The 22,835-nt window shown below is 37.5% G+C and overlaps 1 protein-coding gene across 2 annotated transcripts in view; it reads right to left on the minus strand.

Moving 5' to 3' along the window:
• Positions 1 to 3,223: 3,223 nt before the first annotated feature.
• Positions 3,224 to 22,835, minus strand: part of LOC131146593 (increased DNA methylation 1) — a 45,733-nt gene continuing 26,121 nt past the window's right edge. Inside the window, exons 5-9 of one of the 2 annotated variants that reach the window (XM_058096273.1) lie at positions 18,883 to 19,124; positions 17,157 to 17,243; positions 4,776 to 4,875; positions 4,040 to 4,241; positions 3,224 to 3,967 (exon numbers count right to left, since the gene is read on the minus strand). In XM_058096273.1, the coding sequence (XP_057952256.1) occupies positions 3,621 to 3,967; positions 4,040 to 4,241; positions 4,776 to 4,875; positions 17,157 to 17,243; positions 18,883 to 19,124 (978 nt within the window). In that variant the 3' untranslated portion in view covers positions 3,224 to 3,620. The remainder of the gene's footprint in view (positions 3,968 to 4,039; positions 4,242 to 4,775; positions 4,876 to 17,156; positions 17,244 to 18,882; positions 19,125 to 22,835) is intronic. The other variant, XM_058096281.1, reaches the window with a different exon arrangement.

Genomic DNA, 22,835 nt, shown 5'->3' on the forward strand with positions numbered 1-22,835 from the left:
TATTTTCTTCACTATAGGCACATATCTCCACTAAAATGACATCCTTAGTGTTAGGGCTTAAGTTGAAGGGAATTTCTCAACTGGCATTCCTACTTGTGGTTGCATGTCAACAAAGTTGGTGGAAGTTCATTTACTTATTTTTTTTACCACTCCAATCATTCTAATCTTCAACTCATACAAGATGTTGTAATATGTAGCTCATATATTGAATAGAATACATGTACAAAGGGAAAACATGGAAGAAAGCACTAAAGCTAACATGCAGGCGGAAATCATCAACAGTTTCCCTAAAGCAGACGACGATTTTGTCAAGTGTAGAGAAACAGTCGACTATTTTTGGTGTTGTTACATTGACTTTTTGGTCTCGGCTTCAAACCGTTGACGGTATGTCTGAAAGCATCGATGGTTTGGCTCGGTTACTTAGCATTGATTTTCAAATTTTGAATTGAGAAGTTGGGTAGGTTGGGTTTTGGAGGAAAACCTCTAGGAAAGTTATAGATACATGTTGTATGATGTAACTCATTGTCTTTGGACACAAGATAGTAAAATTCACTGTCGTTTTGCTCCCATGGATCTAGGCATTGTCAAACCACGTAATTCTTTGTGTTATTGTTTTATTACTTTCATTATAATCTATGTGAATGTGTTTTCTATATATTTCACTGTTAAGTGTTGCATTGTGGGATTGTTTGTTTCCACTACGCATTGATTTGCACAACAATAGTCTTGTTTGTCATGTTCATAAATGTGTAACAAACCAAAGTGTATCAAGCTTGAATGTGCAACTCTATGTAAAATGCCTTGAACTTGGGGTCATTAAATTGATTCCCATTGTCCATCAAAATGGTCATATGTAGTCCAAACCAACATATCATAGGGACTTTTAGGCAAAGGTCTCATAGATATTCTAAATTATTTAAGCTAGAACCTTTATCGACTTCGTGGAATATCTTATAGCTACTACTAGGAACTTTCTTTGCCTAATTGATCTCCAAAAAGAGTTAGAGCAAATCTATTTATCATAAGGCAAGGGCCATGAACCAATTATGGGTGTCAAGGTCATAGCTGGAAGGTGAGGAATATAACCAAGCTATATGGATAAGGTCATGGTGTGCCATAGACCAATAGTGGTGGAGGTCTTCAACTTAGAAAATGCATTCTTTAGATTCTCAGAAGGCCTTTTGCATATTTCTGTCATTCAAATCTAAGTACCTTCTTCAGCACTTCGAAGAATAATTTGCATTTATCAACAACCTTAGATATGAGTCAGTTAAGGTCATGGATCTCTCATTGAGTTTTACATATTTTTTGAATGATCTGGGATGAAAGACATCTAGTAAGACCCAAACTTTTCAAGGTTGGCCTTCTATTTTGGTTTTCATGAAGCCTAAAAACTTCCTAGAAGAGATCCCAAAGGCATGTTTGACTAGACTAAGCTTGCAAGCTCACGCTTTAGATCAAGATTCAGACTAGAACACTAAACATCCTCTTGAAGCCTATCAACCTTTGTTCTTCCACCAAGAACCCCTACCCACTTTTTTTATCCCCTTTCCAACAACTTCTAGGTTCTCCACGGTATATGTCTCCTTTCTAATCTCTCTCTTCTTTAAGGTAACTACATAACATGATCTAGCCATTAACAAGCATCTCCCTCCCCCACCCCCAAAAGCTTCATAGTTCAATGTTCATTTGGGAATATTAGCACACTTTGTTGATGTAATTGCCTTCGAAGAGTTTACGTATGGGGCTATCTCAATGTTATATGTAATTGTATCATTCCTTCAAGCTCCTTCACTAATTTGTTTACTAATATTTCAATAACTTGTACTACAACACATGGTTATTGTAAAAAATACTTTTCCAAAATCCCTTTTTTTAGAACTATTTAAGTGAATTTTGAGAAACAATCTAAAATTACTTTTTGACCACTTAAATAAGTGACAATATTTATAAGTGGGGTCAAATTTGTAAATATAAAAGAATCTGATGGTTATTTTATAATTTTAAAATATACCTTAAAAGATAATCATATATTTTAATATGTATTATAATATATTAATTATAATGAAACATAATTTAAAAGAACCATCTATTCAATTAAATTAATATTAAAAATTAAAAATGCTAATTTAATTAATAATATATCTTAACATAAATTAATTTGATAATCATATTTGATAAATATAAATTAAGAGCAAGATTATTGTCAATCAAAAAATAATATTATGTTATTTTTACTTGATAAAAATATTTAAATATTAACTTAAAATAAAAATTAACATAATTATTAATTAAATTGTTAATTAAAAACTAATCATATACTATTTTATTATGCATTTTAACCTATTAATTATAAATGAAATATAACTCTGTTTTGGAATAAATAAAAAGAACCATCTATAAATTTAAATTAACATTAAATAAACTAAAATTTTTAATTCAACTATTAATACTATTTTAAGATAAATTGATGTAATAATTGCATGTTATAAATATACATCAATGACAAGATCATTGTTAATTGATAAATAATATTATATTATTTTATCCAACATAAAATGTTTAAATTTTAATTATAAAATTAATATAATTATCATTTAATTTTCTAATTATAAAAATATTAATAATTGTTTTCAAAAAATATTCAAAAATAACTATACATATTATTTTACAATGTATTATGACATCATTAGTTATTATAAATCAATTATTGATTGAAAATTTAATTTAAATTAATATTACATAATTTAAAATTATGAATTTAATTAGCAATATTATTTTTATCATAATTTAATATGATAATAATATGTTATAAATATACATTAACAACAAGATTATTGTTAATTAAAATTAATTATTTTTAACACATTATTTAAATTTTAATTATAAATAATTAAATTAATTAATAATAAAATTACTTTTTAAAAACATTAATATTTATAATTTAAAATATGCTTAAAAATAATCAAATTATATCATATAATAAAATAAATATCCAAATACCACTTATTTTAAACACAACCAAACACCTCTTATAACTTTTAACACTTTTCCAATTCAACAATTATTAAATTCAAACAATACCTTATAACTTTTGAGTACTTTTCTTGTTCAACACTAACTGATTTCAGTACTTTTTCGGAAAAACACTTCTACCAAAGTTGTTCCGAGAGATCACTAATCATTTTAATGGTAAATCACTCACCGGTGGGACAAAAAAGACTTATTTTGAAAGGAATATTGACTGAACTAACTGTCCACATTTACATATTAGAATCATAAATGGTTAAACTTTATTTACAAAAAATGAGAGGCTGGGATTAAAGGGGGTTGGCATGGCCCATTTTCACAGGGGCGCAATGCTTTCAACTACTTGACAAGGCTCAACGGCAAGGCAAGCCTATCTCCTTCTTCATTTAGGGCTCCATTTATCACAACTGGACATTTCCTGAGAAAGATTAGCACGGGACATCTTTCCTGAGAAAACACTCTGTCCAAACAACCGGGGCTAATATTTTGAACTGCCACCTTCAGGCCACGAGACTCAGATACCAGTGTTAATCTATCGTCACCATCAGTCAATTGCTTCTAATATCATTATTTTCTTTCTTTTTTTATTCCTACTTCCCATGCAAATTGCAGTCCTGTTTGATCAAAGAAAGTTGTCTCTCACCATTTACACGTGGGGATTCAACACTAGATATTGCTTGGGACTGCATTCCCCCAACTGTTGAAACCTGTTCACACGAAACTTTTGAAAACTGTTTTTGCAAACTACTTTGGTCGACATCGTCACCATAAGCGTCACTGACTCGCAGACTCTCGCAGTCTGCCAGTTCTTCTATGACACAGGAGCTACTATCAGATTTCCATCCCACCTCCACAAAAGGCTCTCCTTTCGAGCAATTGCCTATGTTAGCCGATTCATCTGGTAGGACATTCAACGCATCACCGTGTTCTTTATTGCCTGAATTTTTTAATGAAATTCATCAAGAACAGAAGGAAGGAAGAAAGAATAACATCGGGAGAAGACACTCACCAGCTCGTTCGTGGGTGTCATGAGACGCATACAACAGCTTTTTAAGCCGTACTGTCCCAGGGAACACCATCAAGTTGATGTCGTTCAGAATTTCTTTTTCATCGTCTTCTAATGGTTCAAAACCAAAACCAACAGTCCACGTCTCCACCAAACTTGGAATTGCAGCTATCACAAGCATTTCAACCTTGAAAGATTTTAACATCTGGAGCCAAAACAGGGGGGAAATTACCTTAAAAATAAATGTTTTATACAATTAACAAAATTCATAAATAAAAGTAACCGTGAGAGACTAGAATTTCAGATTGTGATCCTTCATTGCATACAGTAAAAGGGATTGCAGGGTACACACAAGAAAAATACACGAGAATGGAAAGGCAGTAAGTGTCCTTTGTACATGAATGATGAAGGATAAATCAATGACTGCAATATTAAGGCATGAAAAGAATTCCAGAGAATTTTGGTATGGAAAGATTTGGTGGAAGGCTTGAAAGAATGTGATCAAGGATGGACAACATAGCCTATAATTTTAATGAAGAAACAGCCCTAGTCAAAACCACAACAAAGATTTCTTAGGAAAATTTGAAGTAAAAGAGATACAAAGATTTGTTGAGATTAGTTGATATTAAATGATGAAAAATTTTAAATTAGTTCTTTTTGTATGAACATGAACTTCAACAAATTTTAAACAAGTTATCTACTTCTCTGCACATAACATATCATTTCAATAAATACATACCTCCTCAATGACACTCATAAGGCGTCGACACATTCCCTGACGACGATATTTACTGCAGGTGGCAATAAGGGGCATCTCTGCAACCATTGCTCCATGTACCCTGAAAGAATATCAAGTTTCAATTGTTCAGCATATTTAGGACTAAATTACAATAGAGGCCCCCACAACCAACCAACCAGTGAATAGCAGTTACAGTCTAATAATACCCTCTACAATCAACTGAAAACTAATCAAACAATTCCTTAAAGACCATATACAAAGGATCATTCCTCTATCCCACCAAAGTCCTTGCCTAAAATACCCAGGGAGAGCTTTGAGCACAATCTAACCATGCTGCCCACGCAAGTAGGGAGTTGCATATGGAACATGTGAGTAAATCCAGCAGTTACAAACCATCCTAGATTCTTCCAATGCAGAAAATTTCTCTGGTTGAGGTAATATCCCACATTGTGTATCTATCCTAAAACGAAAGCCCAGCAGCAATGATTACTTAATTTAACAAGATGCACACCACAAAAGGTCAAATGGATTGGCTGTAGTACAGGAAAATGCAAACACTCTAGTGAGCCACAAATTTAACATTTCAAAACACTAAATTTTGTACTTCAAAGTTCTAATTCAATATTTTCCATGACATTTTTTATTACTAAAAAAATCAAGCATCATCACCTTATAATTTTAATTTCTATTCTTATTAATTTACAAGATCAAAGAAATATTTTTAGATTTAAAAACACTTACAGCAGCCTCTCCACAATATACAAGTGGCACGCCACTTCTTTCACCAATGTATAGAAGTATACCCTAAATACAGCATTTTACAGCAGCTGCACCATGATCCTATTCCCCTTCCATGAACCAGAACATTCCACATTCTAGTTAACATTATGATCAACAAACTATTAGAAAAAGAAAAAGTAGTAATAAGAAATCTCAAGCACATGCTCAACATACGTTCGAGATTAATCATATCAACACATGGATGTAGACAATTGATTTTCACCACCAATGCGAATATAACTTGAGGAATATTTTCAACATTTAGGTCGCAAGGACCATTAACCTTGAATTGTCAGAGGAAATTGCCCAAGATCTAGTAAATTGGCAGAAAATGATTCATGTAGCCAAGTGTAACTCGAGGCTTTATTTTTTGTTGTTGTTGTAGGTCATAATGTCCATTTCGTATGTAAAATTTTGAATTTTTTAGCGCACTTATTGGATTGAAATGTTGTTTAGATGAAAGTCAGAAAAACATTACCCTATTTGATGCAGGGGCAGCATCAAGGTTCTGCAGCCATGGAGAAATTAGAAGAGGAGGAAGGGTAAGGGAGGAGAGAGGAGATACCAGGGGGAAACTCACATTCACTTCAATTCAAATTCATCAATAACCGCCTACAATTAATACACAGTCCTATACTGATTAATATTGAACGCACATAATAAACTATTAACTCAACCCCACAATTCCTTAACCTAACTCTTCTTAATTATTTTCTAGCAAGGATCTTCCCAAGGTCTTGCTTCTTGTCCTACATCACTCTTGAAGCACTATGAATACTCCTCCCAATCTATTCTCAAACCCAATGGTTTCATCTAGTAAAATATTTTGAGCCCTCCTCTCAACTGAAGAACATTCCATAATATCCTTAGGTCCTCATCCCTTAGATCCATTCCTTCAACAACTAAAGGAAAACTCACAACTTAATTTATCCCCTCATTAGGCTAAGAAATTGAAGGCCTTTAGTATCTTCTTTCAGGCATCTAATGTGTACCAAAACTTTAAGCTTCTTCCCCCTTGGTGGAAGTGGAAGATGGTATTAAACTCTGGAAAAATCATCATTCATGCCCTCGGTGGACCTAAGGTAATTCAGTTATTGCATAACTGGCGCATGCCCCCCCCCCCCCCCCCCCCCCCTCCTACATCCAAAAAAAAAAAATCACGAGGCTGTATATTTATAGAACTCCTTTTAAAAAGAAAACTTTTGTTTCATCAAAGTTTTTCAAGAGCAAAATATTGTTTTTCAAATAATACAGTTTTATTTTAAAAAAAAAAAAAACTCACTGCATCATCTTTGAAAATTCTTTTGAAACCCTTCCCTTCTTCCAAAAGCTTCGAAGTAATTTGGAAAAATTCTCTCTTAACACGTCATATGGAAAATAGCCTTAATAGTATCTAGAATCAATGTCCTATTTGAAAGAGGGTTTTCATGCCCCATCCAGTCACCCCAAGACAAAGACCAGTTCCTTTAGAAACACAATGCATTTGACTCACTAATTTCATAAGCCAAATGAAGAATAAAGGCTACTTCGGCAAGGAGGATGCCTAACCCCTTCGGATCTTGTAGTCACCAAATATAAATCTCTAGGTTACAAGAACTAATACTCTTATTTTGGGCAAGGTGGATGCCTAACCCACTCCGATCTTGTAGTCACCAATTATAAATTTCTTGGTTTCAAGAACTATTCCTCCTATTTTGGAACAAAATAAGGTGGCAACTCTGGTAAATCCCCTCGTCATTTTGAGAATCAAGAATTGGCATTCCTCACTAGGAGATGTCCCATGTAATCCATTACATGAAGATTGGAGGTAACTTCTGATAAGAGCCTGTTTGTTGCAGGCCAAGCCGAAAAAAGATGGAAACTCCTTGTGCTAAAAGAAGTGCAGCAACTGACGTCACGCCAAAAGAAAAAAAAAATTATCCCCATTCACCTTGTCAATTTAATAAAAGAGAAACTTCCCAACCTTTTGGATGAATCTCCAAACTCGCAAACCATTGGATTTTCTAACTTCTTTAGAATCTGTAATGAATCCACTCGAGATGGTGATGAACTCAACACAATCTGTAATGAACTCAAGAGAGAGGTAATGCCTGATTGAATGAATTACTTGCAGGAGAACAAGATTACAGAGATGAACTGAATAGAATAGTGCAATGCATACAAGGAAATTGAAATAAGGACGAACAAGTTGGCTGGTTCGAGAGAGCCACTCTCCAGAAACAGAAAACAAATTGATTCCAATTTTCTAACTGACCCCTAGCTTTATACATAGCAAACTCTAACTAACTACTTTGGAATACACCATGCGCTCTACTACCATTAGCCCCTTAAGACTTAAAACAACAATGAGCCGTTAAGGGAGTTCAGCCCAGCTGCCACATGATCCACGCCTCGGCCCACGACGACTCAGGCTGCGAAGAGCCGACCTAAGAATGGCCGGCCCGCCCAAGCCCCTACTCTGTTCGGCCTTTTCTTATGACCTCAGCTCAGAACCATCTGTCCGAGCTCCCCTGCGACCAGCTATTCTGTCTGAGCCCCTCAAGCCCTCTGTTCGAGCTCCCCTGTAGCAAATCATCTTGTTTGAGCCCCTTAACCTGCTCGGCATCTTCTATCTGACGATCAGCTCGGAGCCTTTCTATTTGAGTTCCCTGGTGACGAGTTACCTTGTCCGAGCCCCTCGACCTGGCTCGGATTCCCTTCTGGTCAGCGTCTCCGACCTTATTCATGACAATACCCTCCCCTTCAGAGCACCTTGCCCACAAGGTGAGGGAATTTCTCCTTCATCATGTGGTACCACTCCCATGTCGCCTCTTCCTTCTCCTGTCCCTTCCACCGAACCAATATCTCAATTGCCGAATGGTTCCCCCTTTTTTCCATACGCCGTTCTAAGATCTCTTCCGGCTCTAGGTTGAGGGTTCCATGGGAATCTGTGGGGGGAAGCCGCGGGTGTACCCAAGCGGATGCCCCAAGATGTGGCTTGAGCTGAGATACATGAAAAACTGGATGGATCTGGGTTTCCTTTGGGAGTTCGAGTCAGTATACTACTTCTCCGATTTTTTGTACAACCCGAAAGGGTCCGTAGAATCTCGGTGACAATTTCAAGCTCCGCCGAACTGCCACGGTTGTTTTCTGGTAAGGTTGGAGTCGAAGGTAAACCCAGTCGCCCACTGAAAACTTTCGTTCCCTTCTCTTTAGGTCAGCATACTTTTCCATTCGCTGTTGCGCTTGTTGCAAGTTATGTTTAAGGAGATCTAGGGTGACCTCCCTGTCCCTGAGGTACTCGTCTACCATCGCCACCTTGGTGGTCCCCGGAATATAGCTGAGGAGGTGTGGTGGTGGTACACCATACACAATCTGGAAGGGGGTAGTTTTCGCCGAGGTGTGGTAAGATGTATTGTACCAATATTCAGCTAATGGTAAGTGCTTCACCCAATTTTTCGGCATGTCTCCCACAAAACACCTAAGGTATCCTTCCAAGCACTTGTTCACCACCTCTGTTTGGCCATCCGTCTGTGGATGGTAAGCCGTACTGAATTTTAGTTGGACTCCTTGTAAACTAAAGAGTTCTTGCCAGAATTTACTTTAAAATGTGGTTCCCCTGTCGGAGATAATTGATCTTGGCATGCCATGTAACTTGAAAATGTTTTGCATGAAACTCTGTGCTACTTGACTTGCCGCGTATGGATGACTTAGGGGTAGGAAATGAGCATATTTAGAGAGACGGTCCACTACTACTAAAATGACGTCTTTCCCGTGTGAATGGGGTAAACCTTTTATGAAATCCATGCTGAGATCTGTCCACACCTCTCCTGGGATGGGAAGTGGCTGTAGTAAGCCCGCCGGGTAAGTATTTTCCCCTTTCACTTGCTGACAAATGGGGCATTCCTTGATGAACTGCTTAACTTCTCTCTTTATGCCATGCCAATAGAAGTCTCTTCTGGCTCTCTGAATTGTTTTTTCATATCCCTCATGCCCTGCTACTGCATTGCCATCAACTGTTTGTAATACTTGTTGCTTGATCTGTTCGTTTTAGCCTATAAACAGCTTGCCTTTGTAAAATAATAACCCATCCCTCAGAGTGAACCCTTCTGTTGGTGTGCCCGAATGAATTTGTTGCCGGATATTTTGTATTTCAGCGTCATCGGCATACAAGGCTTTTAAATCTTCGATCCACCCAAGAGTGGGGAAAGAAATAACCATTATACTTGCCTCATTGTTTGTTGCATGATCGTCTGTTGGGTTGAGAGTGTCACCTTCTGAATCTTTTCTGGACAGAGCATCTGCTACTCGATTCTCTTGTCCCCTTTTGTACTGTACTAAAAAATCATATCCCAATAGTTTAGTGATCCAATTTTGTTGCACTGGAATACCCATTCTTTGTTCCAACATGAATTTTAAACTCTGCTGATCTGTTTTGATAATGAATGGCTGCCCTAAGATATAGGGTCTCCACTTCTTAACTGCTGTCACTAAAGCTACCAATTCTTTCTCATAGGTTGACATGAGAAGGGTTCTGCCCTTCAGAGCTTGACTAAAGTATGCTATTGGCTGCCCTTGTTGCATGAGTACTGCCCCAATCCCCTTGCCTAATGCATCACATTCAATTGTGAATTTCCTCGTGAAGTCTGGTAGGGCTAGAACAAGGGGAGTAGACACTGCCTCTTTTAATTCCCTAAAAGCCTTATCAGCTTCCTCATTCCAGTGGAACCCGTTTTTCTTAAGTAAACTGGTCAGGGGTGCAGCTATGGCTCCATACCACTTAATATACCTCTTGTAATACCCGGTAAGACCTAGGAACCCTCTTAAAGCTTTGAGAGTCTTAGGTAAAGGCCAATCAATCATAGCTTGCAATTTGGAGGGATCTGCCCTCACCCCCTTACCCGATACCACATGTTCTAGGTACTCCACCTCTCGACAACCAAATTTGCATTTACTTCTTTTGGCAAACAGTTGTTGATCGAGTAGAATTTGTAGGGCCATTCTTAGGTGTTTGAGGTGTTCTTCCATAGATTTGCTGTACACCAGAATATCGTCAAAGAAAACCAGAATGAATTTTCTAAGGTGTGATCGGAATACCTCATTCATCAAGCCTTGGATGGTTGATGGTGCATTGGTCAGCCCAAAGGGCATCACGAGAAACTCATAGTGTCCTTCGTGTGTCCGGAAAGCGGTCTTAGGGATGTCCTCTGCCTTTACCCTTATCTGATGGTACCCGGATCTCAGATCCAGTTTTGAGAAGACCTCAACCCCATGTAGCTCATCCAGGAACTCTTCAATCACAGGCATAGGGAATTTATCCTTAATGGTAACCTGGTTCAGAGCACGATAGTCCACACACATTCTCCAAATGCTATCGGCCTTTCTTACCAACAAAACAGGAGAAGAGTAAGGACTATGGCTCGGTCTGATGGTCCCTAACTCCAATAGCTCCCGAACAATCCTTTCTATCTCCTCCTTTTGAAAATAAGGGTATCTGTAGGGTCTTACACTGATGGGAGAAGTTCCCTCCTTAAGAGTGATCCCATGGTCACATGACCTAATGGGCGGTAATCCCCTAGGCTCTGCAAAAACTTGCTGAAATTCCTCCAATAGGGAGGTTAGAGGTGGGGAGATGTTGTCTATTGCCTCTTCTTTTATCCCTTCCAATGGTTGTAGTAGGATTCCCTTCCCCTCCAAGTGAGAGAGTTTTTCCTCCACTTCTTCTTCCACTAACCCCTGGGACGTGAGTCCTTTCAAACAAACAGTTTTGCCATTATGGTGGAACTTCATAGTAAGTTCTACAAAATTCCACATGATTTCGCCCAGCGTACTGAGCCACTGAATTCCCAGTACAATATCACAGCCCCCCAAAATCAAGGAGTACATATCAGCTTCAAATCTAGTCCCTTGCACCACAAAGCTCACTGCTGGACATCTTCCCTCACACCGTATCTCTTCTCCATTAGCTACTTTCACCTTCACCTTCTCACCACTAACTCAGGTCAGCTTAAGTCTCCTAGCCAAAGCTCGATCAATGAAGTTGTGAGTGCTGCCTGTGTCTACCAGTATCACAAAAGATTGTCCCCTAAAACAACCAACCACTCTCATTGTTTTAGAGTGAGGGGATCCCGTCAGGGCATGTAGGGTAATTTCGACTTTGTCCTCTCCCAATTGCTGCTCCACTCCTACTTCTCCCGGACAATCATGCCATATGACCCCAGGGGGTTCCTCCTTCTCGTTAAAACGGTTGAGCTTATTTCCTTCCAACAAGAAAAGTTTAGCAGCCCCATATTTATGCCCTGGATGCCATTTGGCATCACAATTAAAACATAACCCCTTGCTTTTCTTTTCTCTTATCTACTCTGGTGAGTATTTGTGGACCTGGTGTTGGGTTTGGCTGCTGGTTTGGTCACAGCCAGGTGATGAGATGGGGTAGAGTGTTTGGGTATGATATACCTCTTAGTTGCTAAGAGGTTTTCTTCTTGTATCCGGGCCCTGCCATAAGCCATGTGCACATTGATTGGGTTCAAGAGTTTCACTACCCACCTGATCTCCTCCTTCAATCCCCCTATGAACAAACTGAGCCGATGGCCTTCATCAAGGTCTTTGACTCTATTGGGCAATTCCTCAAATTGTTCCTTGAACGAGGTTACAGTAGAGGTTTGTTTTAGGTTTGATAATTGCTCCAACGGGTCATCATAAGGAGCGACCCCAAATCGGGTATGCAAGGCTCTTTCGAATGTCTCCCAGCTTGTTAATAGACCAGACCTCTCCAAGTCTTGAAGCCAAATTAAGGCCTTGTCCTCCATGTGGAAGGAGGCTAACAGAACCCTTTGATGGGGTGGGGTTTCATGAAATAGGAAGAAATGATTGACCCTATAGAGCCAACCTGCTGGATCCGAACCATTGAATTTAGGAAAATCAACTCTCACCGTTTTAGTTTGAATACATGCTCTGTCTATAACGTGTTGCTCCCCATTGAAGCTCTCACGGTGTTGGTATCCGAAGATGTCTCTCCTAGCCCTTCCTGGTCGAGTTTCTGCTTGCCAAGAAGCTTCATAGCATCGGAGAGATCTCCCAATTTTTGGGTCACGGTGATAAGTAGCTTCTGTTGTTCTGCTTGAGTGATTTGCATCTCCTTCTGAGCTTTCTGATGCTCTTCTTGTGATCTCTTCAGGGCAGCGATGGACTCCAACATTTGGTTCATGCAAGTTCCCTCTCCCATGGTGGTAGGAATTTGGCTCTGATACCAATTGTAATGAATCCACTCGAGATGGTGATGAACTCAACACGATCTGTAATGAACTCAAGAGAGAGGTAATGCCTAATTGAATGAATTACTTGCAGGAGAACAAGATTACAGAGATGAACTGAATAGAATAGTGCAATGCATACAAGGAAATTGAAATAAGGACGAATAGGTTGGCTGGTTCGAGAGAGTCACTCTCCAGAAACAGAAAACAAATTGATTCCAATTTTCTAACTGACCCATATTCCCGCTGACCCCTAGCTTTATACATAGCAAACTCTAACTAACTACTCTGGAATACCCCATGCACTCTACTACCGTTAGCCCCTTAACACTTAAAACAACAATGAGCCGTTAAGGGAGTTCGGCCCAGCACCCAGCCCAGCTGCCACGTGATCCACGCCTCGGCCCACGACGACTCGGGCTGCGAACAGCCAACCTGTGAATGGCCGGCCCACCCAAGCCCCCACTATGTTCGGCCTCTTCTGACGACCTCTGCTCAGAACCATCTGTTCGAGCTCCCCTGCGACCAGCCGTTCTGTCAAAGCCCCTCAAGCCCTCTGTTTGAGCTCCCCTGTAGCAAATCATCTTGTCCGAGCCCCTCAACATGCTCGGCATCTTCTATCTAACGATCAGCTCTAAGCCCTTCTGTTTGAGTTCCTTGGTGACGAGTTACCTTGTCCGAGCCCCTCAATCTGGCTCGGATTCCTCTCTGGTTGATCTCTCTATTGCGATCAAGACCATATTTTGAAACAATGATCTTTCCCCAAAAATGGGTCGTTATTTATTCATAAACTCCCAAAGCCATTTCCTAAGGAGGTCTCTATTCAAAGTAGAGAGGGACTTTCACCCTAAGCCTCCACTTTGATGGGACACATAACAGCCATCCCCCATTTGACAAGATAGTATATAGAAATCCTGTCCCATGCTTCCCCAAAAGAATCTTTTCTAAATATCCAGCAATCTTTTGGCTATTGCACAATGAATGAGGAAGGAGGATATATAATAGATCGAAAGAGTTGAGAGGGTTCTCTTGATGAAGGCAACAACCTTTTCCACCTTGCAAGTTTTTCTCCAATCTCTTGATGATAGGATCCCAAACTCCTTGGTCTTTAAATTTAGCTCCAAAGGAAGATTGGGGTAGATTAAAGAAAAAAACAGCAAATTTGCAGGGCCCAAAGTGCCACCAAGGGAAGCCCCCTCAGGCTGTCACCCAATGGAAAATTTCCCTTTTTTCCCCAAATTGACTTTCAGCCTTGAGGGTACTCCATATCAGAGAAAAATGCACATTAAATTCCAGATTTGTTGAGATTGTATGGAAAATCAAAGTTAAATATTAGCTACCATATTTTATTTGGTCATCTATATCTAAATTATACCTAATTTATGAATTTCATTTACTTTAATTGAATGTGTTTTAATAGGATTACTATATTACAGTTACTGCACCTTATGCATGTGATCATTGATGCATTTTATTTATAAAACTAAATCTTCCATTATTAGGTCTATTGATAATTTCTAAAGTTTCATGAAAGAATTTTGTACTTTACTGAAATTTCCATCATTTTTTAAAATCAAAATCAAAATTGACATTGATATCAAAATTTCCATTAAATTTTTACATATTTTTGTAGCCTCAAATTTTCAGTCAAAATCGAAATTCAAGACAGGTGAAGCCAATAACACCAAAGTTCCCAAAGGCTTTTTTTTTTTTTTTTTTGGTGGATATAGAAAAGAAAATCCCAACTCATCTGGTCAAAAGCATTTTCCATGTCAAACTCACAAACCAACCCTTGCTTCTTACCTTGGGTCCACAAGTTTAGACGCAGTAAGGGATGCATTCATGATCTCCCTACCCGCTACAAAAGTCTGGTTGCTGGCTCTGAACTTCCAGCATCACTTCTTGAATCCCGAGGCAAGCACCTTGGGAAGATTTTAAAAAAATTTCCCACTAGGCTAACAAGCAAAATCTTTGATGCTAAAGGCCCCTACTTTCTTAGGAATCAAGTCTACAAATGTTGAATTAAAGCTGTCCTGGCTGCAATCGAGCCAAGCCAAGCCTTAACATGTTCAAGGTTTAGCTCATTTAATATAAGAGATTTCAAATAGAACTCAATATTGGCTCATTGTTAAATGAACCAAGCTCGATCTAGTTCATGTTTTGCATATCTATTAGAACGAGCTTAAACAAGCCAATTCTAATCTTGTTCAAATATCTATTATTTATTAATGAGCTTTAAAATTGCTCATACTGTAAAGAAACAAATAAAAGGCATCCCCGGGCCATAAGGCTCATCGCTTCGGGGAGGTCGTCACAGTGTACGCAGCCTTGCCCCTACTTTTATGTAGAGAGGCTGTTTCTTGGACTCAAACTCATGACCAACTAGTCACAAAAGAGCAACCTTACTGTTGATCCAAGGCCCGCCCTCTAAAGAAACAAATGATAGGTTTAATAATTTGCAACCATATGTTAAATAATTAGATTTGTGCTTTATTTTCTTATGAAAAAATTTAAAAGATAAATAAAAGTATGCGATTAGTGAAAACTTGAGGGAAATTATTTTCTAAAAAATATATATGTAAAATAATGACAACATAAAATGAGTTCTAAACTAAATTTCTTGATGGGCCTCTTAATGAACCAATGGATGAGTCAAATTTTCAGCCATAAACAAGACCACTTACGAGCTGGTTAAGCTAGCCCTCGAGCTTTGTGAATCATCTAGTTTAAGATTGGCTCAGTTAGTTTCTCAGGTTCAAATCTAAACTCAAGTTCAGGCTTATTTATCTTAGTGGAACAAGTTTAAACAAGCAATTGTCAAGCCAAGCACCCTGAGTAGCTCATGCATGGCTTGGATCATTTGCAGCCCTAGATGCCCACAGATCTGCTCAATCTGGAAAATCATCAAAACTCCTGATCATACCCTGCTTGACATTCCAATTTCTTTAATAAAATCCAAAGTAAAACCATCAGGATCTGACGCTTTATCTCCATTGCAACTTGAGTACTTGAAGAATGCAACACTTGCTGCTGAAGGATTTACTCAATCAATGGCATATATTTTTAGCAAACAATTACCAGCATTGCAAAAATGAATCCGTCCGAGTATTCCTTAGAAATTTGGGAGGAAAGATTCAATTGATAGAAATAAAAACACCTTCCTTCATGGTGAGGTAGAAGAAGTTATATGAGAGATCCCTCCAGGTTTTTAACCCTCCTTCAACTAAGGAAACGTTAGTTAGGTTGAGAGAATCTTTAAAAAGTGGTTGAAGACATCTCCTAGAGCCTGGTTTTGCATTGAGAAATCCGTGTTGCCATGTTGAAGGGCAAAGACATACAAAAAGGTTAGTTAGGTTGAGAGAATATTTAAAAAGTGGCTGAAGACATCTCCTAGAGCCTGGTTTTGAGAAATCTGTGTTGCCATGTTGAAGGGCAAAGACATACAAACCATACTATGTTCATCAAATGAATAAGGAGTAAAATCACAGTTCTAATTGTGTGCATGGATGACATTGTGGTACCAGATGATGGTATGGGATAAAAAAATTTGGAACAAAAAAAATTTTGGGAATGTTAAAGAGATGAAAAGGGGTATTGTGCAAGAAATTGCTGACTTATTCTCCTCCTCCTTTCACTTTGAACACAATCATTTGGAAAGCACATGTTCCTTCTTAACAGAATTAATACTAATGACATGTTGCAGGAGAGGAGGCCTTATATAGCTACTAGCCCGAATATTTTCTTCATTATATAGTTGCAAGATGGTTGTGGTGTAATCTGTTTAGTGTTTTTGGTGAGGTTTGGTGTGGGTGTATCCAGTCTACACAGAAAATTTTGTGATAGATTTTTTGAGTTTGGGATCAATAACAAGAAAAAAGGTTTGGTTGGTGAGGTTTGGGTGTGCCCACCCTATGCCAAAAAATATATGATTGATTTTTATGGGTTTGAGATCAGTAAGAAGAAAAATTTTTGGGCAGAGATGTGTGCGCTTTTCTATTCTATGGGTGTTTTGATTGAAAGAAATGAGAGGATTTCAGGAAATTCCTTCACTATGTGATAGAGTTGTATTCCAAGCCTCATTATTGGATTTTTGTTTTGGTATTTTAGGAGGCATCTCGTTTGGTGCATTGCAGCATCACTAAGGGCAGCATTGATGTTTTTTCTTATTGACATGAGCACCAAATGAGTCCCGAAAGCCACTCGTAACCATAAAAGTATTAATACAAACAACAATAGGAGATTTGCCAGCCTTTAACATATAGGAAGATACCTTATCTTCACTCAGCTTTTGTACTTCTACTATTTATGACAACGAATCTTCTTTTTTCTATTATATTTTTAGAGAGTATAATCAGAAAAGTCAGATTACCTGATTGATGCTACCGACATCAGCACGTCATTTTTCTCTAAAACTGCAGTGTAGAATCCATGAAAGTTCAGACGTGCAAAATTTGACCTGAAGATCAAGTGAAAAACCAAAGCAAGTGAATGACAAATATTTGTTCCAACAAACTTTCATCATAATCAGATTAAACAAGTGCAAACCATAAAAAAATTAACATCAAAGCAAATCCTAACTCCATTATCACCACATTACATGATAAAAGATGCATATAACCCATACTAATATTAAAACAATAATGTAATACTCAAAAGAATTAAGTATACTATAATGACAATTGACAGTAATATAACAGTCAGTACTAATACTGCACTCCTATCTTTGAATTTTGTGCTCTGTTAGGTATAAAAAAGCAATATTTTGATGTCCCCTAGGGAAAAGCCCAATGGTTTCAACATGGGATGGGATACACCTCATACTAATATTAAAACAATATTATAATTAATACTCAAAAGAATTTAAGTATTACAGACAAAAAAAAATTTATAATGACAATAATATTACTGTCAGTACAACTGCTGCACTCCTATATTTGAATCTTGTGCTCTGTTAGGTACAAAAAGGCAATATTTTGATGTCCTAGGAAAAGCCCAATGGAATAAACATGGGATGGCCATGTTGGAGGTCCCAAGTTCAAATCCTAGGTGGGGCTAGGGAGGGGTTTGCATAAGGGATGGCTAACCCCAGGGAGCCCAAGGCTCCAAGCTCAATGGGCCTCTCAATGGACAAAAACAATTAAATAAATAAATAATAAATAACATATATTTATTATAAGGCCAACACAATTCAAAATATGCATTTGTTGCACTCATCTCCCATGCATCTTGGACTCATTTTTATTATATGGACCCACAAAATTTAAGATATTTATTGGGCTCTTTTCAAAGTGAACGGCCATTAGCACTTTGACAAAATACCATTGACACTCCACATTTATTTTATATACATATCAAATGGGCACTCCACATTTATTTTTTACATATCAAATACAATCTTACCCTTGGTTTTCCCAATAAAATGACAATTTGTCCTTGCTTTTTTTACTTGCAAAGTGAAAATTCAAGGATAAAATGTCCACTAAATGCATGGGTAGATATAGATTAACTGTGTATTTTGTCTAAAAGACATTATAAAGAGGATTTTTAATTTTATATATCGTTCAAAATGACACACATTCCAAGGTACACACTACAGTTGACAGCATGATAACAACCTATTTTAATAATGGTATTTTTAGCACTCCTGATAATTTAACAAACACCATACCCAAATTCATCATCATTCACTTTTTGGTACCACATGTTAGGCTTGAGTGATTATTGCATGGGACCCAACAGAGCATCACAATGGATTCGTGATATAATGAAAAGTTTTCAAGAAGGCTAGCATTTTCCTTTTAGTCATTTTTTTAGATATTGATTAGTCAAATTGATGAGTAAATGGAATAAGAAATAGGAAAACATTTACAATTTTGTTTTTTTTATGTTTTAAATCATATATTTTGTAATAATGTGTACACATATATAGTGTAGTGCTTAACGAATTAAATAGTCAAAGATCCCATGCATTGCAAGGGTCTCAACTAGTATCTGGACATGCATTAGTGTGTGTGTGTGTGTGTATATATATTAATGCTAGAACCTTAAACCAAGAAAACAACAAGAGGAAATTTTTTAACATAAAGGCTACTCACCCCCAATTGTATAATAAATGAGGTAAGATGTCTATGCCTGTTCTCGGATCTACCATGGATAAAAAGCATTCCTCCATGATGGCAAGAGCAACAGCTAATTTTGAGTTGCATTCAGCCTTCAAAGCAAAACGTTGAGCAGAATGAACCTTTTGGTCATCATGAATACATCTCAAAAGCGTCCAAGAAAAGCCATCGATAATGTGATTCATGACACCAATGCGAGAATGAAGACCTGAATAAACCTGCATGCACAATGAATCAAGATCTTGAAAAAGCAGAATCAAGAAAACAGGAACAACAAAAGTTGAAAGCAAAACTATAATACACTAGATCAACCTAAAAACAACAATATCAAGGGTCACAACCTACCAACTAAACTCCAGAGAGTCGCATAAACTATCTAACAGTATTCAATCAATCAATTTAGAGGACACCATTCACATACCCCAGTCTTATGATGCATATTTTACATCTATACATCACAAACTAATATCTCATAAACCATTGCCATATATGTAACAATTCCCAAATGAAAAAAGACAATCAATTTAAGGGAAACAATCTCCTCTATCCATGCATGCGCCAAAGAAAAAGTAACAAGAATTTACCATGGATCGATTAGCATACACACCAAGTTCAGCAAACTAACAAGATGCCACATCAATCAATGAATCAACTGGTTTGGGTAAGTGGATTTAACAGAAACATGATTTTTATCAAACAACAAAACATGTAATACAAGCTTTAGAAGTTAAAATTAGTTCATAAGTGAGAATAAGTCTAAGCATCATAGACGAGATATAATAGCTTAATGCCCTTGATGGCATTTAGTCATAAAATATGCAAATTCTGAAGGAAAATGCATTACAATAAGAGGATAAAATGATAGAAACTGGCCCTTCCAGTGAGGTCACCACCGAAATATTAAACCCTACTACATATCAAAAATAATTCATGTAAACAAAAAGTTTTGACTTCCCCTGATTATTATTATTATTTTGATAAAACTAAGACTCCACTAAAAAGCCACAAACTTAGGCTGTTTCTCCTACCTCAGAGGCACACCTATTCCTTTCCCTCCACACTTTCTTTCTCCCTCTCTGTGCAAGTAGTCACACCCATCCAAGGATGTATTGTATATGTTAAGGCAGGTGCTATTTTTTGGGTGGGAGGCTACGAGGTGAAAAAGACACTAAATTATTGCTAAAATCCAAATCTTTGGATGGCTTATAAAAACAACAAAATAACTCTCCCAACACCTTCAAATCAGAGAAACACCCCTGGATCAAATATAGTCCATAAGCTAGATAGAGAAAATGGTCCTTCAAATTACCTAAAGAATCACCAAATTTGAGGTCCCACAAAATTTCCCCTCTTTATGAAAAGAATCTGTTCACCAAAAAAAGAAGTCCCCAGCAGAAACGGTTCATATAAACCCATAAGCACTACTGTATAAGTACCAAACCTAAAACAAAGAGAACACAAAACAGTGGTCTGGTAAAACCACAATATTGCAGCGCAAGAGAAAAATACTTCAGAAAGGACATCCCTAACCTTTTTCCATCCCTACTTTACAAAGAACATTCCAACCTCTCTTCCATAATTCCTTCTGACTTTATCCACATGCAAAACATTGAAGTTACCTATATTGCAAGTTACATTATATGGCCTAGTATAAGATTCGCCTAGGGTTACTACCTTACAAAACAAATCTACCACAAATATAATTAAATTCGTGATAGAAATATCAATACAGTAAATAAAAAGATACTCGCTGACTTAGGCTTCAGCATCTTGTCATCAATGGCATTAGTGAGTGCACTTCCTACCATCAAGGCAGCATTGGTTGTTCACAACTTCATGTCAAGTATGCTGCACATAAATGACCCTGGATCAATGATCCTCCCCATAGTATATGGCTGTGTGTGGATTTCATGCGCAAGTGACAGTGCACGTGTTTAGTTCATGTGGGCAAGATTCTCCATTGAGACGCCTTGTAGGACTCGGTGTACTTTTTAGGTTAATGAGGTGGTGATGCTTGAAGAAAGCAATGGAAAGATGGCTAACTTTTAGCAGCAGCAGGGGAGACCCTGGGCACTTACTTGTGCCATCGTGTGCAGCAGAAATTGGTGACAGGCTTTGGGAATGTCCTAAACAGAGAGATTCTGAACTGGTGATGGCTTTAGCTTATCAATTTGATCACCGAAGATAACAGTGGCAAGCTGGTGGTGCACAGGGAAAAGAGAGGAAGGAAAAAGGAAAACAGAGAGAAAGGCAAGTGGAGGATAGGAGTTCCATTGGACCAACAGCAATGATCAAGTTTAAGCTCTGATACATATTGATGGCACAGGCACAAATGCACATACACAGAGGTTAACCTTGCAAGGGATCACAAAGGAACATAAAAAATACTCCAAAATGCCACATTTATTTAGAATACAATCCCACACAACTCAAATTCACAAACTTACAAATCCATTTTCCTTTTGACTTAAATTACCCATTCTTAGGTGCAGATCACGCGGCCATCAACTTGGGGGCCATTTATTATCAGTCAAAAATCATTGAAAAAAGAAATCATGAACAAAAATTAAAAACTTAAAACTGAAAATAGGAAATGTGTCATGTTCATTTTTTAGGAGGCGCCCCTTCTCCCAAAGTTTGCAGGCTATTTTTCCGAGTTCATTAGACAGAGTTGTTGAAGGTCGTTCAAGCTTTTCCTAAAAGCATGGCATGGGTTACTTCAGCACTGTAGCACCTGGTACGAAAACATTGGCTGAAGGCATTTTCAACACCTCTTTTTTCCGTAGAAAGTCAAGGTCACTTTGCGTCCTTGAGCTAACATAGCCTCCTCCAGTCCTCGAGACCAATAAAGGGTAGCACATGAATGTTCACCTGTTGTCCAGCAACAATGTCTTTGGGCCTGATCTTAGGCCCTAACTCACCCTCTGTGGACTAGCCTTTGATGCTGTGTGTGTTCATGGCAGTTGTTAACGAAGTCAGTTGTACTGTATTTCTCGCATACTGCTGTTGTTGTTCTGATGTTCCACTTGCTGGTTACAGCAAGATGATTCTGTTTCAATGTTGTGTGTGTTTGTTACCAATTGCTTGCAATCTTGTATCTTGCTCATTGGTTCTGATTGGCGTTAGATGACTCTATTTCCCGTTCTTGCCTGCATTCACATCTAACTGTCGGCATCGTCTTAAATTTCCATGAAATTGATGAAATTTCCATCAAAATTTCCAATTTCCGTCACCCTCGGAATTGAAATGGCAGTTGATTTCCGTTTTACATAATTTCCGTTGAAATTTCAACAAATCATTCGAAATTTATCGAAATCTCGAAATTTTAGCAAAACTTGTCAAAATTTTAACTATAGACAAAATTTCCTCAGAATTCAAATGAGAGATTCAAGAGCGAAGTCAAATTTCTCTCTTAATTTATGTTTTTTTTTTACTGAAACAGAAAGATTATTACAAGGGATTTTGAAATTATATGAAAAAATAAACTTGCAACAACATTTTTTATCTAAGCATTCATGTCTAAATTATCATTATTTGTATAATAAATAATATTTAAATGATTTAGGAATTTCATTTGTATTAACTGAATAATTTTAATGCACTGTATCTCGTACACAAATTATATTACATTTTTCCACCTCATACACAGCATAGATGCATTTAATTTGTAATATATTAGTCCTAAAACTTATGTTATTACATCTTTTAACCATTTCTAAAGTACCACAAAAGAATTCCATGATTTACTACTGATTTCTATTATTTTTTCAAATCAAAATCAAAATTGACATCAAAATCAAAATTTCCATCAAAATTTCAGTACTTTTGAAGCTTCGAAATTTGAGTCAAAATCGAAATTTAAGACCTTTGCTGTTGCCAAGCATTAGCTGTAGCCAGGTTGTTTATTAAGTGACAGCAGTGCTTCCCTG

Source organism: Malania oleifera, chromosome 1 (assembly GCF_029873635.1).
Source record: "Malania oleifera isolate guangnan ecotype guangnan chromosome 1, ASM2987363v1, whole genome shotgun sequence".
NCBI lineage: Eukaryota > Viridiplantae > Streptophyta > Magnoliopsida > Santalales > Ximeniaceae > Malania > Malania oleifera.